Source organism: Acomys russatus, chromosome 6 (assembly GCF_903995435.1).
Source record: "Acomys russatus chromosome 6, mAcoRus1.1, whole genome shotgun sequence".
In the NCBI taxonomy this organism is placed as follows: domain Eukaryota; kingdom Metazoa; phylum Chordata; class Mammalia; order Rodentia; family Muridae; genus Acomys; species Acomys russatus.
Genome location: NC_067142.1, coordinates 29,854,066 through 29,871,366, shown reverse-complemented (window position 1 = coordinate 29,871,366; position 17,301 = coordinate 29,854,066). Strand labels below are relative to the sequence as shown.

The 17,301-nt window shown below is 43.0% G+C and overlaps 1 protein-coding gene across 1 annotated transcript in view; it reads left to right on the top strand.

Moving 5' to 3' along the window:
- The first annotated feature begins 523 nt into the window (after positions 1–523).
- Cd55 (CD55 molecule (Cromer blood group)) overlaps positions 524–17,301 on the top strand; it is a 28,290-nt gene continuing 11,512 nt past the window's right edge. The window contains exons 1-10 of the mRNA XM_051148199.1: positions 524–715; positions 1,286–1,471; positions 3,518–3,709; positions 5,260–5,359; positions 6,720–6,805; positions 11,211–11,399; positions 14,134–14,310; positions 14,362–14,565; positions 14,872–15,645; positions 16,406–16,426. Coding sequence (XP_051004156.1) covers positions 613–715; positions 1,286–1,471; positions 3,518–3,709; positions 5,260–5,359; positions 6,720–6,805; positions 11,211–11,399; positions 14,134–14,310; positions 14,362–14,565; positions 14,872–15,645; positions 16,406–16,426 — 2,032 coding nt within the window. The 5' untranslated portion in view covers positions 524–612. The remainder of the gene's footprint in view (positions 716–1,285; positions 1,472–3,517; positions 3,710–5,259; positions 5,360–6,719; positions 6,806–11,210; positions 11,400–14,133; positions 14,311–14,361; positions 14,566–14,871; positions 15,646–16,405; positions 16,427–17,301) is intronic.

Here is a 17,301-nt window from a genome sequence, read left to right as displayed (position 1 = left end):
TGAAAACAACAACAACAACAACAACAACAATCCTCTAAGTGTTGTTTTGAGCCAGGGTTCTGGCAGGCTGGCCTCCAGCTTCCTTTTAGCCTACACTTAATTTCTTGGATCCTATCCTACTTTCCGTTTTGACACCATGGTGAAACCTATAAGACAACACATTTGATCACCGCTTCCCACCCTCCCTTCAAATATCTTCCAGCTGAAGTCCTGGGTGTTTCCTTTTTTCTCAGCTCCCACAGGCCCAGGAATTCCAACCGCGCCTACCCCTCGCTTTGCCAGCACTCAGCAGACCGCAGTTTGGGGAGTGCCGGTAGTTTTCTGCTATTCCGGAGCGCTGACACCCCGAGTCAGAAGAGCCCTACTTTAGAAGACATCCCTCTCTCCAAACCCTCCGCCCAAGGTAACTCGCAGTAGGCCCACCCAACATCTGGGTCCCCAGGGTGACTCTAGATTCCGGCCCGCCCAAGCCCCGGAGGGAACGCCCTAGGCACCCAGGGTGACGGGAACCCCGCCCCGCGAACCCCGCCCCGCCCCGACGCAGCTGCTCAATTAACCGCGGTGCGAAACAGCTCCAGCCGCAGTCGGGCACCTCGTCTTCTACCTGGGACCATGGGCCGGTCGCGCGCGCCGGGGACTCGGCCGCCGCCATCGCCGCCGCCGCTGCTGCTGTCACTACTGTCGCTGCTGCTGCTGCTGTTCCCGGCGGTGCGGGGTGAGTGGCCACGGGTGGGGCGCGAGCTGCGACGGGTAGCTGAGGGCCAGGCGCGCGCACGCTTGGCCGGCATTGTTCTCTGTAATTGGTTGCTAGCTCCGCAGCCAGGTGTCCGCTGCCTGCCGGTGTGTGGAGTGCTGGGCTCTTAACCAGAGAGACCGTGGAAACAGCAAAAGGGAGGGCTGAATGCGAATCTCCAGCCTGGGTTCCTGGCTCTTTTATTCTTTCAGTGGAAGCCAGATGGCTGACCACCAGCGTCCGTGAGAACCTAGCCGCGAGCAGCGCCACCCACTTGGGCGTCTTATCTCGCGCCTAGCCGCGGTGTCAGTGTGGGTAATTGTGTACATTTTGAACCACTTGGACGGACGAGGGGGAGGGGGAGGAATCATTAGCTCTCCACTTAGTTTTGTCTTGTGTCGATGAGCGCCTAGGCGGTGGGTGCAAGTTCCTGCAGGGCAGGATAAGTATCTGGAGGAAGTCAAGAGCCATAGCTGCTTTCCTTATTAACCAGGTCTGGGGAAAGAAAGTTAAGACATTCTTTCTGCTTCCCACCTGCTCTTATCTTTCTAGGTGACTGTGGCCCACCTCCTGAAATACCTAATGCCACACCATCATCGGGTGGAAAAACCAGTTTTTCCGTGGGTGAAGCCGTATTCTATAAATGTAATGATGGCTTTCAAAATATCCCAGATAAGCCAGCCACAGTGACCTGTCTTGAAAATGGCAGTTGGTCAAGCTTCGAAACATTCTGTAATAGTAAGTTCTTCGCTTCTTTTTAGAAATATTATGGGAATGTGCATCTTGTTATGGTTATTTTTACATCTCTTTGGAGTGACTGGTAATTGATAGTTTCTACCGTTATTAAACCCCAGAGTATACGCGCTGGCAGTTCACACTCGAGCTAATTGAAGGCGGTACTTCCTATAGTGAGTCCTGCTTCTTCATTAAGAGTCTTCCCTTCTATTGTACAGGCTAATAGAGAAAATACATGATAGCTATTGTTTAGGGAGTAAATTATATGTGAATATAGTTGGCAATTACCTTGAGACACACACACACACACACACACACACGTGATTTGTCCTTGTCAACTTCATTTTGTTAAGTAACAAATACAACTCCTGGTAGACATTTTAAGATCTTACTTGTAAAAAAAAAATTCTCTTGTACATAGGGCCCTGTGTTAGCTTTAAGATAGAGTTTTTAGGTGCTCCCGCATAATCTGAACACAATACAGGGTCCAGAACTAGGTGGTCTGTCTATCCACCTGGGTTCTATACTGTAGCCTATTGCTTTTTCTTTTACTGTAGATCTTTATAGCCTGCTGTTTTACTACTGTTGACAATTAGAACACATTGTCAGATGGAGCGGGGGAGTGGCTCTCAAGGCATTCCTGCCTGCTGCATAGGGCTTATATACATTGTACACGGAGGCTATCTATGCTGGTTTTCTTTAAAAAATAATAAACTAACAAAAGTTCACTTTAAAAAATTTTTATTAATTTATTCATATTACATTCACTTGTTATCCCATCCCTTGTATCCTCCCATTCTTCCCTCCTTCCCATTTTCCCCTTACTCCCCTCCCCTATGGCTGTGACTGAGGGAGACCTCCTCCCCCTTAAAAGTTTACTTTTTACTTGCATGTATGATGCTCAGGCTGGCCTGAACTCATGGACTCATCAGCCTCTCAAGTAGCTGGAATTATAAGCCATGATACTTGTCTTTTTTCCTTTTCTTTCTTTCCTTTTTTTTTTTTTTTTTTAGACTCCAAAATAACAAAAATAAAAAGTACGGTGTGATAAACACACAAGCTGGCAGCATACACACTTATATTATCAAATGCTATCTACTCCGTGTGATTTAGTGATTCTGGACAGACTGTAGCTCCCCCCAGTTTAGGACACTCAAAGGCAGCAATCAAGCCTTTTATCTTTACTTCTGTGTAATGTGTGTGTGTGTTGCTATCTCCCAGCACCAATGCAAACGTGTTGGTAAAGAATTACATTACACTAGGATGACTGCAGTGTTGCTAGGCAACAGTAATAGTTCAGCTCCACTAGGTACCTGCAGGAACCACATTTATCTATGTGGCCCATCATGGATCAGAGTATTGTTCTGCAGTTCATGATTGACCACAGTAAATCCAGAGTCATTCAAAACTGACTTTTGAAACCATGAGGGAAATGGGCTTTTCAACCCCCACACGAGGTAAGAAACACACGCGCTTTCACCACGTTTCAGAGTGTGTAACTTTTCCACCGTATTGCTTCATGGACTCCTTCAAGTTATTGTTAAGTTATGTAAGTGGGGATTCCTCTCTCGATTTCAGAGTTAAGGGGACCCATCAGGAGATAAATAATGTGGACAAGACTCGTACCTCTCATGTCAAGGAGCCAGGCTTCAAGCTTGTGCCTCTGGGCTCCTGAGACACTGTTTCTTACACTAGGCCTTGGCTCTTCAGAGCACATTTGCGTAGCTGTTGGTGCATGTTTTGTGTCCACAGTTGGTTCATCTGACCCCTGTCACCAAGGGGCTCTTTTGAGGTTTAAATGAGTAAAACATTTAGAAGTTCACAGACATCTAGAAAAAGTGAAGGTATGCATGTGAACACACTTGATGTGTTGCAGATAGCCCAGTGATACTATTTTACAACAAATATATAAATAAAAATCCCTATAAAACAAATAAGTAAATAGTTAAGTGAAAAGGAGATGGCTTAGCGACCAGGTATTACCAGATTACACAGGCTATAAAATAAGTTGAAATCCCTCTTTTTCCGTTGCTTTGTTAATTCTTTTAGAAAGCTGTGGTGGTCCACCAGTGGTGTCTTTTGCAGTCCCCAAAAAGGAATTTATCAGTATGAATTATTTCCCAGTTGGCACTGTTGTGAAATATGAGTGCCTGGCAGGATATTACAGAGTTTCTGCAGCCCCAGCAACGTCAACTTGCCTTGCGAACTTGGAATGGACCAAAGTGAATGAAGCTTGTAAAAGTGAGTATCACATAAAATGAGTCTTCAAAGACTCATGAGTGCCATTTTTTTTTAAACCAGGCAAATATTTACATAATTGGGATCCTCATAGATTTTATGTTTATTTAATTTAAGGTTACCTAAAAGGATGACATACTCTAAGTAGGTGGCTTTTTTTTTTTTTTTTTTTGTGTGTGTGTGGAAGCAATAAAACATGAATATAGAATTGAAGAAATTTAAGGGTTAGAAACATCAGTGGCTCAGATGTGTATCTGTGTATTTGTGTATCTGTGCCCGATATTTAATTTTCCCCCTGTTTTCCTAAGGTATAATTAATAGGTAAAAATCAAGGTAGACGTTATTACATGATTGCATATATATTTTTCACTTGTATGTGTATGTTTTCAATGCATGCATGAATGTACTAGTGCGTAGGTGTGGAAATATGTGTGCACGGTGTATGTGTTGGGAGTGTTATAGGATCACACTGGGTGTCATCCTTTAGGTGCCTTTTGTCTGGAACTTTCCCTCATAAGCCACTTAAACTGTCCTCTTTCTGCCTCCCTCCTTCCCTCCCCCCTACCCCCAGCTTTCAGGGACCTGCCTCCCATATTGTTGTCATTGGGACTATAGGTGTGTGCCACTGTGCCCAGCTGTGGACATGGGCTCTGGTGACCCCAACTCTGGTCTTGACACCGACAATAAGCAAGCACTTCATTACCATCCCCAGGCCCCTGACCATTACCTGTGTGTTTGAGTGTTTCTGTGTGTTTGAGTGTTTCTGTGTGTGCAGGGAGTGTGCGCGTGCACGCCCTTGTGTACCTGTGCGTACGAAGGCCAACGGGCATCCTTGGGTGTCCTTCCTCGGGATCTGCTCACCTGGAATTTAGACAATATCTGTCATTGGCCTGGGGTGTCCCAAGGAGTCTAGGTTGGCTGCCTGGTGCACCCCAGGGCTCTGCCTGTCTCTGCCCACACGGCTCAGGGATGACAGGTGCTTGTTACCATGCCCAGCTTTTTGATACGGGTCCTGGGGATCAAAGTCAGGAAGCACTTTACTAGTCCAGGTTTCTCTATCTTTGTAGACCAGATCGGCCTCGAACTCACAGCCATCCACCTGCCTCTGCCTCCTGAGTGCTGGGATTAAAGGCGTGTGCCACCACCTCCCCGCTCAATTTTATTTCTTACGATAAAATAGAAGTGATCTGTTTCACTGTGGTATTTTCGTACATCCATGCCATTGGTTGGTCTTCTTCATTCTCCTCTGCACTGCTCAACCCATCACAGTCTCGCTGATTCTGGTCCCAGGTCCTCTTCCCTTCTGCTCTCATGTTGCCTGTAGCCCATTGCTTTTCCTTTTTTAATCTTCCTTTAAGACCTCTTTCTTCCCCATTCATTTTTTAACATAATGTGTGTCTATATATGTGTATGTGATGTATATGATTGCTTTCTTAATAAGTACAGGTAGAGGTTTTGTTTTTGTTTTGCCTGTGTATGGTAGTTGAATAAAACAAATATTGATATTCTGGTTTGTTTGGTTTTTTTTTTTTTTTTTTTTTTTTTTTTTTTAGAAAAGCGATGTCCTAATCCCGGAGAATTACCAAATGGCCACATTGACACATCACAGGACATATTATTTGGTTCAGAAATAGTCTTCTCGTGCAACACAGGGTAAGTCACACTAAAACTCTATGTTTAACTAATGGACAAAACAAATGAGGAGTTCAGGGGACACTGATAGATTTGTGACCTATGGTCACAGGTTGCTAGCGTCTAAAACAATTCCTCATAGCGGGAGTGAGGGTGAGGATGAGCCAATGCACAGTGAGGTACATATGTGAATGTCAAATGAAAGCTATTTTCATATGCTACGAAAAAATTAAGAAACACAATAGCTCTCCCCACAGAACTTTTGTCCTGAGCTCATTATACGTTGTACTTAGTAATATGGACCAGGAAAAGAAGATGTTTCTACTTTTAACCTTTCTAGATTATTAGATTCCAATACATATGTGATTGATTCTAAATGTGATTAGCAAAGAAACAATCAAAATATTTTGATGATACGAAATTAACAATCCTTGAAAGTGTTAGAAATCAAACCCATGTTAAACTGACCTAAATATTAATTTGTACCTGCGATTTTCTATGCAAACAAATGAGCCAAAAAAATCTAGTGTGAAAATGGCCCCCCCCCCAAACAAGATCCTTAAGGCATTTTTTTTTTTTTCAGTTCTTTGTGTAGAATAAGGAAGTTCTTTATTTATGTGTCATCAGCTACTTTTCCAGTGGAAAGCTCCTTACTATTTCCAGGTTGAATGCCACACTTCCCCCTGCCCCCCCCCACCCCCCCCCCCCCCGACCACCACCACTTACAACAGAGAAACAGGCAGCACTGAGCATGGGTTAATGGGTTTACAACAAGAACACACGGAACTGGGAAGGAAGAGCAGGTACAGGCCCAGGGCAGGACTTGGAGAAGGGAGGACGCTGGGTTGGATTCGGTCAAAACACCTTGTAGATGTGCATCAAATTTTCAAGAAGTATTCTTCAAAGTGAGATGAAGCAAGGCGCATTTCAAACTTTAAAACGGAGAAATAAATAGTAGCACGTTGTTGCGCCTTCATTCAACGGGGATTAAGTTGGGTTGTCAGTGTGATGTCGGGCCCGTGCTGCACTGTGAACACTTTAGGTAGAAATGCACTCTGTTATTCATGAAGCCCGTTCTTTTAGAACTTAGAATAAAAGATTTCATCTGACATATGGCTTTATCATTCTTCTCACTGGTGTTTTGTTTTTTGTTTTTTTTTTTTTTAAATCCTGCGAGGGAAAGAAGCATTTTTGCTTGTTTGGAAGTCTTGCCATTTCAGTGTCTTTTCTGTGAACTAGATGCTTTAAAATTTCCATATAGATTCTTATCCACTATTATTTCATCTTCTGGTGAGGTAAATTGTTTAAAATGAACTTCTGGAGAACTGAAAAGGCAAGGCTTAAGCATCTGCGAATATAACAGCCTTGCCCTCTCCTTTAGGTACAGGCTAGTTGGTTCAGCCTCTAGTTACTGTGTTCTTGATGAAAACACTCTTCACTGGAGCGACCCATTGCCGCAATGCGTAGGTATGTTTCCCTTTTTTTTTTTTTTTAAAGTAAGTACTCAAGTTGTGGGGCCAAAGGGTCAATGAAATCAATTGTTTGTCGTTTATGAACTATCCACATCTGTTATTTGTGGTGCCCTCCCGCTTTTCATTGTGTCTCTACTAGTGATAAATGTCTTAATTTATCAGCCATGGAGGCCTTCTGAAGCTGGTCCTGAGCAGTAGTATTCTCAGCTATAAAATAATTACAAATTAAGAACCAACTTTGGTCTACGTTTGCGCTTGGTCGTTTGTTGTATAACCATTCCGTCTAATAGCCAGAGAAGCATGATCTTTCTCAGCTGTAGGAAAGGAAATATCCTTGGTCCCATGTCCTGAAGGAAATGTCACTGGAAGGCATATCATACAGGCCCCTTACTGCAAACCCATTCTTTCTCTCAGACCCAGTGTTGCCTACCTGCCTCCTTTTAGAGAATGGCTATCAGCTGAGGTAGTTACATAGAAGGTTTTAAGGTATGATATGCTTTTTTTCATTAGAGAAATTAGGTTGTGTGATAAACCATTTTCATGTTTGAGAATTTCACCTTCTAAAGAGAGAAATATGAGAAAGAACATAAAAAATAAATATATCCAATCAAATTTAGGCCCATTAGAGGCATGGCTGCCTTTAAAAATTGAGATAAGTAAAATATGTGTAGTTTATTTGTGTGTTTCATGGTCCTCATGTATGCTAAGGCCACCATGTTCCACTAAACCCCACATGTTTTAAAAATGTAGAGTTTATCTCTTCCATCTTGTATTCTTTTGATACTTAAATTGTAACTTCCTCAAAAATAGCTTCTAAAACCATAATGTCAAAATTAATGCTAATTCCATTTGTGTGTGTGTGTGTGTGTGTGTGTAGAAAAGTTGAAGTAATAGGTGACACTCTGGTAGCCACTGTGTGCAATCAGTTGATGTTGATATGTGACAACAAATAGCAAGCCTGCTGTCAAGGAGCCCACTTGTGTCACACCCACCATGGCCCACTCTGCTAGGTCTACCATTTCTATTTTCTTCTGAGGACCCTGTAGGCACCTTTTTTTTTTTTTAACCTCTATTTTAATTTGGTGTTCTTCTGCCTCTCTCTCCCCTGTCCATCCCAATCCCTTCCAACACCCAACGCCAGCTAGAAGAGAAAGGTTAGTGGGGAGAAAGGGCATAGTTCTCTTAGCCACTTCCTGCTAGTTATGGCTGTTGGGTTCCTGGGAGCAAGTCCAATCTTTGCTTCAGGATATATCCAACTTCTCTTCAAACTGCATCAATAGCAACCAGGAGCAGCAGGGGGGAGCATCAGGAACCTTCTTTCTCAGAGTCCCATTTCTCTCTCTCTCTGGGCTCTGGCATTGATTCCCTCTCCAGAGTCCTCAGAATTAAACTCTCTGCATTTGGCAAAGAGCCCCTCTCAGAGCCAGCATGAAGCAAATAGCTGCAGTGGACAATCTGGATCAGCCCCATATCCCACACCCGGGATTAGAACAGAAGCATGTTCACATAACATAACTGAGTTTTTAAAGACACCAAAGCTTCCACTGCAGGACCATCTGAAGGTTTTTGTTTTTTTCCATTTCTGCTCACTACCACGATTCTCTTACCATTAGTAGTAAATGGTCTTGTAATGACATGAAAAGATGAAGCAAAGAGGAGCTGGGACACAGTTTGTTGCCACAGGCAACCTGGCCTAAAGCCTGGGTGGGCAGCTTCCCTGTGTGAAGCCGGCGTTTTCACCAGCAGGCGCTGTCCATTGGTTCCCAGAAATGTGCCCTCCAGGAATGTATCCTAGTGCGGAAGTGTTTGCACAGAGCCCACTTCCTGTTTGTGCTGCAGCTAAGCAGCAGCCCTGTTTTTTTTTTTTTTGTTTTTTGTTTTTTTTTTTTGCTCTTTATGGCGAACACCCTTGCTTTCTTGGCTCTCAGCCACCTCTCCATCAGCAGCTTGCTGACAGGTGCATTTCTTAGGAAAGCCCTTTGTACCTGATCAATTAATTCAGTGTTATCACCTATTCTTGTGAATCCCAACAGCAAGAGTCTATTTTTGATTTCCACATTGACTTACTTTTTCTTTTGTTTTGAAATTACCAAAACAAAAAGTAGAAGGTGGATTTATTTTTTTCCCTTAACATAATATTTTTATTAATTATTGGGGAATCCCATACAGTGCACCCCAGTCACACTAACTTCCCATTCCTCCCAGGTCTACTTTCCTACCCTTATGCTCCCCTCACCCCACCCCAGCCCCCCAAAAAATGCACCAAGTCCAACTTGTGTTGCCCATATACCCACCGGAGCATGATCAAACGCCCAGTGGTCAGCCCATAAGGGAAACTGAGTCCACTGCAGTGTAGCTCTTCACAGTTGATGGAAAGTGAATTGTCAACCAGGGTGCAGCCTTGGGGTGTAGATGAGTGAGGATATACTGATCTCTGGTGTGGCTGCGCCTTAGTCGGTTTCCAGAGGAAGCCAGCTAAGGAAGGGTGTGAGCACATTCCAAGGTCCTCTTCAGTCACACGCCAATGAAGGCGGCCCTTGACCCCTGAGTTAAGGCTCACTGTCAGAGGACCTGCTTTCTCCTACCTTTCTGTTGTTACTTTGCTTTTATATTTTGTAATTAATTTCTGTTGAATATTAATTTCTAATATTCCCTTGAATAATCAGTGCTTCTCTCCTCTGACTGTCTTCCCCGGCTCCTCTCTGTTTAAGCATCTCACATCTAATCCCTACCGCTACGTTATTTTTCACAACTACTTCTGTAAACTTTTGTCTATGCAAGAACCTCAGTTGGAAGAATTCCAGGGTGAGAGAGAATGCTTTTTCTTTGTACCTCATTACTATTCCATTCACTGTCTGCCCAGGACGGTCCTTCAGAGACACAGATGCGGCGTGTCTTTTCCTCCTCCCGCCGCCCATCAGTGTGTCTGAGCACTTACAGAGCTTAATTCCTAACGGTGTTCAAGGCTGCCACTGTCTCTCTGCTAAGTGCAGAAAACACTTAGCTTCTGCCTTCCTGCTTACCATTCTATCCTTACAAACTGCCTGCGCCTTGCCATATTCTTTACAATCTGTTCATTTATTTAAGACTTTTATTGTTGTTGCTGATGAGTCTGGATCTAAGTGTGTAGCACAAGCTGGTGCACACTGGCAAGCCCAACTTTTTTTTTTCCCCCAAAGATTTATTCATTTGTTATTATGTATATAGTGCTCTGCCTGCACGTACACCTGCAGGCCAGAAGAGGGCATCAGAGCACATTACAGATGGCTGTGAGCCACCATGTGGTTGCTGGGAATTGAAGGACCTCTGGAGGAGTAGTCAGTGCCCTTAACCTCTGAGCCAGCTCTCCAGCCTCAAGCCCAACTTTCTAATGTGTGCTTAGGGAAGTGCTTGCACAGCAAGTGTTTTTCTGACTAAGCTCTCACGCAGACCCTACCTCATGATTTTTGATACCACTACACTGTTCTGTAGCTGGATTGGCCTAGAAGGTCCTTCAACCCCTTCTTTGCTTGGCTGTGTTTTCCCCATCAACAGTCACCTTTTCCCTAGTTTTTCAGTAGGATTTCCCAGGCTGGCTAACGTCCTTGGCTTCTATGACAGCCTTCACATCGTATTGACGTACCATCTCCAGTCTCTTTTACCACTAGATTTTTGTTTGTTTGTTTTTCGAGACAGGGTTTCTCTGAATCCTTGGCTGTCCTAGACTCACTTTGTAGACCAGGGTGGCCTTGAACTCACAGCGATCCACCCTGCCTCTGCTTTGCAAGTGCTACTAAAATTTTAAGACCAGGGAAGGGTTCCTCACTTGGGTTTTTTTGTTTGTTGTTGTTTTTTTGTTTTTGTTTTTGTTTTTTGTTTTGCTTCTCATCATAGAATGATGCTTGTGTGTTAGCTGCTCAGAGCGTATTTGAACTGAACAGGTAGGTGGTTCTTGCTTAGTTTAAAATCCGTCATGACTTTGCTAGTATTCTGTGCCCTCTCACGTGCATTTGAGGTAGTTTCATTTGATGTGCGTATGTAATTATACTATTTACTTGCTTAACTTAATGGTGCTAAAGAACATGAAGCTCATTGATCTTGCTGTTAGGATACCTGTCAGAAAGAGATCTCCTCTTACAGGTACTTTTTAAGTTAAGCTGCTCTGTCCTGTGTAAGGTTTCAGCGAGTCAGCCTCTCCTAAAACACCATACCCTAGAGGTGAACATGCGGACCTGGTGCCACAACTCACAGGTTGAGAACCACTGTCATAGGTATTTGTCACTGTCAAGTGTCAGTGGCTGAACTAAGAAAAACGGTTGATTTTAGGTTGTCTTAAACATTTTAAACATGTTTTAGTCTTATTTCTAAAAATGCAATATTGGCTTTTCTTCATTAAAAAAATACTTTTTATTCTTTTAAAGTAATTCATTGCCCAGACCCACCAAAAATCGACAATGGAGAAATAAGAGAGGAGAGTGACTTTTATATATATAGTCAGGTTGTCACCTACGTGTGTGCCAAAGGCTTCATCTTGGTTGGAAACAGCTCGATTTATTGTACTGTGAACAATGATGTGGGGCAATGGAGTGACCCACCACCCAAGTGCACAGGTAATCCCTTGTGCTCCTCTTTGATTGCCCGAGGCCTCAACTAGTATATGTTTATGTATACTGAACTCTTTAGATGGGTCTTAAGACAAGTAAACTCAAGTGTTACTACTTAACTCACCAATCAAATGAAAAGATTTCCTGGTAAAAGATAACAATGTAAACTGGGTGGCCATAGTGCACGCCTTCAATCCCAGCACTCGGGAGGCAGAGGCAGGTGGATCTCGGAAGCCAGCTCGAGGCCAGCCTGATCTACAGAGTGAGTTCCAGGACAGCCAGGGCTACACAGAGAGACCCTGTCTTGACAAACAAACAAACAAATGATATTAATGTGTCTTTCCTCAAAATGAATACCAGAATTTAGCACCCTGTACTCCTGAGGCTGACTTGTAACTCATTAATATTTATTGACACCTTGGGCAGGCTCCTTGGATGGACCTTGTCCTGTTTTCAGTGGTCTTTTCAACTGTCTACAGTGGAGCTTTGGATAAAGGACCGCCTAGAGTAGATGGTCAATCACTCAGCTGGGTGTTGCCTTGCCCCAGCAGCTGAGATCACGATCCAAGCTGCCTCACCCACCAAGCCCAGAATGGAAGGCAGATAGTGGTGGTGCATGCATTTAATCCCAGTACTTGGGAGGCGCAGAGGCAAGTGAATCTCTGTGAGTTCAAGGCCACCCTGGTCTACAGAGTGAATTCCAGGACATCCGAGGCTATACAGAGAAACCCTGTCTCAATAAAATAAATAAATAAATAAATAAATAAATAAATAAATAAATAAATAAATGCCTAGAAGTCACTAGCAGAGTAGTAAGGTAGCTGCAGGAAGTCAGAGTGAGACCCCAGGTTCCCAAGATATTAGTGGCATTGGCCTCTTGTCCTAGGACCTGTGCTTTATTGTCTTAGTCACACTATCTTAAGTGACACTGAATCAGCACCTGAGTGCAAGTCCAGCTTAGTGCTTAACTTTTTGTGTACAGAAAGCAGAATTCTTTCTCATGTTACCCAAGGCACTGAGAAGAAGGACAGCCATGGCTTTGTCAAACAGTCAACACTGAGCCTTTAGACACGTTACCAGAGAGGGTGACTGCTCCAGATGCCACCTGCCTCTGGTCTCTTGTTTAGTAAATTAAACAAACAAACAAACACAAAACAAAACTGGACACAAAGAAAAAAACCAGATGAATCTACAGTCGTAGTTGGAGAATTTCACATACCTAGTCCCGTAAAGGAAAAATAGAAAACAAAAACAAAAAACACTAAGAATAGGAGATTAAGCAGATGTCTTCATAAGAACTTGACCTCCATTGTGAAAGATGATCAGTCTTTTGTGCATCACATTTTCCAGAACTGAGGTCTGCTGGCCTTCACCTTTGGTACTTGTATTCATGGCATTCTTTCTGACTACAAATTAGGTATCAATGACAAAAAGGTCGTTAGGAAATTTAAATTCAATGGGAGTATGCAAACCCTTTGGATTTAAAATAAGAATGCAGTGGGACAAAGATCTATTTTTATTTATGTCTGAGGGCCTTAAAATAACCTCTATGGAGATGTCATTGACTCCAGTCACGCCATCATTGTTTGACTGCCTGGCAGATGCTGCATTCTGTGGCAGGAATTTTGAGCTGTCCCTTTTAAGTAGCCTGTGACATAGATTTTATTTAAAGCGGGGAAACAATACGTATAGCATCTGAACACTTAGAACATCATGTGTGGTGGGGCAAGGCAGGGCAGGGTGTCATGGGTGACATAACCTGTGGCTTCAGGGACAGGCCATGAGCAATGTAACTTATGTAAACTTTCTCCACTGGGTTCTTTTGTTTGTTTTATATATACGACTTTAGGGGGTTAGCTGATGTCTCAGAGAGAACATACGAAGTGTAATGATGTGATGAGCCTGAGCTGTGTGCATCCTCAGAGTTTGGGTGAGGAAGGCAAATCTTTGCTGAAGTTCAGCCTTACTTAGGGCTGCCTAAAGGAGGTTTGTCAAAGGCAACCAGAAGGAATAAGTCTACAGATGCACCAACACATCCTGAAGACAACAGACAAAGTAACTGCTGTCATTGTCTTTATATAAAAACATCCTTTGGTCTTGGTGTGAGTAGAGGAAGACAGTTTTGAAGAGGAAATTGAGAGACGTGTCACATAAGATAGTCTGACCTTTTTTTTTTCTTGGCACAGAAAGAAAAAAGCTTAAGAACTATTATATTGGTCTAAGCCTACTTTAGTCATGTGTGGGTATAATTAGTAGCAAAGCAAAAATGACATCGCTTCTGCTTTGATCTCTTACATACATGTGTGGGTTTTTAAAAAAATATATAGTTGTATAAAATCTAGGAAAACATGCAATATTCATCTTTCAGAGAATGTTTTTTTTTTTTTCCTTTTAACCCAGTAGAGTGGTTTTCAATTGTCTTCTGAAAAATGAGACTGTCTTGGGGGAATGGGTAGGAATAATGGGACAAAGAGGGAGGCTGGTGCGTATTGTCAAAACACTTGGTATATTTGTAGGGTATATCTTTATGAAACTCACTGCGGTGTAGAGTTAAAGTGTACTAATAAAACAGGATGCCGCATAGTGAGAGATGAAGTAAGGACTGGCTTTCTAAAAGTACTGTCTAGATGTTGGTGGAGAGAGAGAGAGAGAATAATCACTGAGCAAGTAATGGCTAGGGAAGATTTATTTGGTTAGCAAGACTTAGCTATTTTTTAACTTAACATTTTTCTCTTTATAGAGAAATCCAAGATCCCAACAACACCTCGGAAACCAACAACAGTTCATGTTCCAAGTACAAGAGTCCCACCCACGCCTCAGAGACCCACTACAGTTAATGGTCCAGGTACAACAGTCTCACCAAAAACTCAGAGACTCACCACAGTTAATGTTGTAGATACAACGGTCTCGCCAAAACCTCAGAGCCCCAACACAGTTAATGCTCCAGGTACAAAAGTTTCGCCAAAACCTCAGAGACCCACCACAGTTAATGCTCCAGGTACAAAAATCTCACCAAAACCTCAGAGACACTCTACAGTTAATGGCTCAGGTATAACAGTCTCACCCAAACCTCAGAGACATACCACAGTTAATGTCGCAGGTGCAAGAGTCTCATCCAAACCTCAGAGACATACCAAAGGGAATATTCCATCTACAACAGCCCCACTAATACCTCAGAAAACCAACACAGCAGATGTCCCAGCTACAGAAATCCCACCAACACCTCAGAAAACCAACACAGCAGATGTCCCAGCTACAGAAATCCCACCAACACCTCAGAAAACCAACACAGCAGATGTCCCAGCTACAGAAATCCCACCAACACCTCAGAAAACCAACACAGCAGATGTCCCAGCTACAGAAATCCCACCAACACCTCAGAAAACCAACACAGCAGATGTCCCAGCTACAGAAATCTCACCAACACCTCAGAAAACCAACACAGCAGATGTCCCAGCTACAGAAATCCCACCAACACCTCAGAAAGCCAACACAGCAGATGTCCCAGCTACAGAAATCCCACCAACACCTCAGAAAGCCAACACAGCAGATGTCCCCGCTACAGAAATCCCACCAACACCTCAGAAAACCAACACAGCAGATGTCCCAGCTACAGAAATCCCACCAACACCTCAGAAAACCAACACAGCAGATGTCCCAGCTACAGAAATCCCACCAACACCTCAGAAAACCAACACAGCAGATGTCCCAGCTACAGAAATCCCACCGGCATCTCAGAAAACTAATACAGCAGATGTCCCAACTTCACAAATTCTCCTAACACCTCAGAAAGCCAACACAGCAGATGCCCCAGCTACAGAAATCCCACCAACACCTCAGAAAGCCAACACAGCCGATGCCCCAGCTACAGAAATTTCACCAACTCCACAGAAATCCATCACAGCAAAAAGTTCAATCACAAAACCAACAACAGCTCAGATGTCCCCCACATCAGTTACTATATCTGCAAAAACCCTCCTGGTAACCCAGAATCCCACCACAGTTTACTCTCCTGCTGTAAAAACTACACAAACAACCCAGAGATTTGCCACAGCAAAACCTCTGTTGACACAGAGTCTGCCAGCGACACAGAGGGCCACCACTTCACACTTCCCAATGACCAAGGGTCTCCAGATAGTTACCCAAAGGCTCACTTCTGCTCGTATTACAGTGACGCCAGATGTACCTGCTACCAAGATAACGGTACATCATCCAACGAGAACATCCAAAGACAAAGAAAAGCCTTCCTCAGGTCAGTTGAATTTGTTCAGCTTCCTGTGTGCAGGTCTGTTTTATGATGGAAACTTAACTAAGACTACGGGGTTCCCCAGCCTCCAGCTGCTTGTGGCTACAGTGTTCCATAGCCATGTTTTGATTTCCACCGCACACTGTGACACGTGTGTTGGTAAGGTAACTTTGAGTCTTGTTAGAGTCTGTGGGAAGGGACTTGGGTTTCAGATAGTTTTTGTCTTGGGTTTTCATTCTTGTTTTTGAGATAGTCTCATTATGGGGTCCAGGCTGAACTGGAACTCTTGATACACCCCTGCCTCAGTTTCCCAAGTTGTGGGATGACCGGCCTGTGCCTCCATACTTGGGTTGATAGTTTTTGATAGTAGATCATATTGTCATTTGTTTTCTAGTTCAGCTTTTCAGAGTTGTTTCTTGTCATCGAGTCATATAATTATATATATGTAGGGTTTGCTTTGGTGTTCTATAACTGTTGTGGCTAATGTCAGCATTGGTAACACTGCCCAGCTGATTCAAATATTAGTGTTGATGCTTCTGAAGTAAAGAATGTATAATTGTGTTCAAATATGTATATTTAAATATAAATTATATGTATGTATATATATACATGTGTATACATAATGTTTACCTTGTGGAAATTTGGGTTGGTTTTGAGGTCTTAGGTATAGGTGATTACTATATACTATATTAAGTTAGCAAATTAATGAAAAGTTCAAATGCTTAGTTTTATAATTCTGTCCCTCCCATCCCTTTAATTTTTTTAGGTGCTGACCATCTTATATATGGTAAGTTTGATTCACAGGGAATTAAAAGAAATTGCCGTCACTGTGGGAAGAGCGGTCCGTATTTCTGCAAGAGAGTCTTACCTTTTAACTGTCTCAGGAAAACTATCAGAATACAGTGTTTATGGGCACCTGAGGGAAGACGGGTAAATGCTTTTAATCGGCTGGTTTTGTGGACACCGCTAGGCACCCACTATGGGCTGCCATATTCCCAACAGTGTCCTTGCTCTAAGGTAATGTTAGGACAGCTTCGGGTCATTTGGCCAATCCGTCAGGTAGCATTGAGTGCCTGCTGTGTCAGTCCATTGTCTTAGGCATATGAGAAGCACAAAAGTAACTGTCAATAATACAGTGTTTATCCACAGAGCTTTAAAATTCACCAACTCTTTGACCATTTTTAGATATCTGTTATAGGCCATATGTAACTAAGAGGCCCCGCTTTTGAGTATATCTTTCCTCCATCTCTAATTTTAAGTGAAGGTCTCTCTCTCTCTCTCTCTCTCTCTCTTTTTTTTTTTTTTTTTTTTTTTGATTTTTTTGAGACAGGGTTTCTCTGTGTAGCCCTGACTGTCCTGGACTCACTTGTAGACCAGGCTGGCCTTGAACTCACAATGATCCACCTGCCTCTGCCTCCTGAGTGCTAGGATTAAAGGCGTGCGCCACCACTCCCGGCAAGCAAAGGTCTCTAAAATATATTCTCTTGATGCTAATATAGTTGGGGAAGGTAAAAACATAGTGTTGCAATCCCTTCTAGCATGTGGCTAGTATTTTTCTTTGTATATTATTATTTACATTATTACATTACATTATTATTTGCTGTTACTTATTAATAAGGCCAACAAACCCCTGAACAAAATGGTAAGAGAAATTGTTAAATA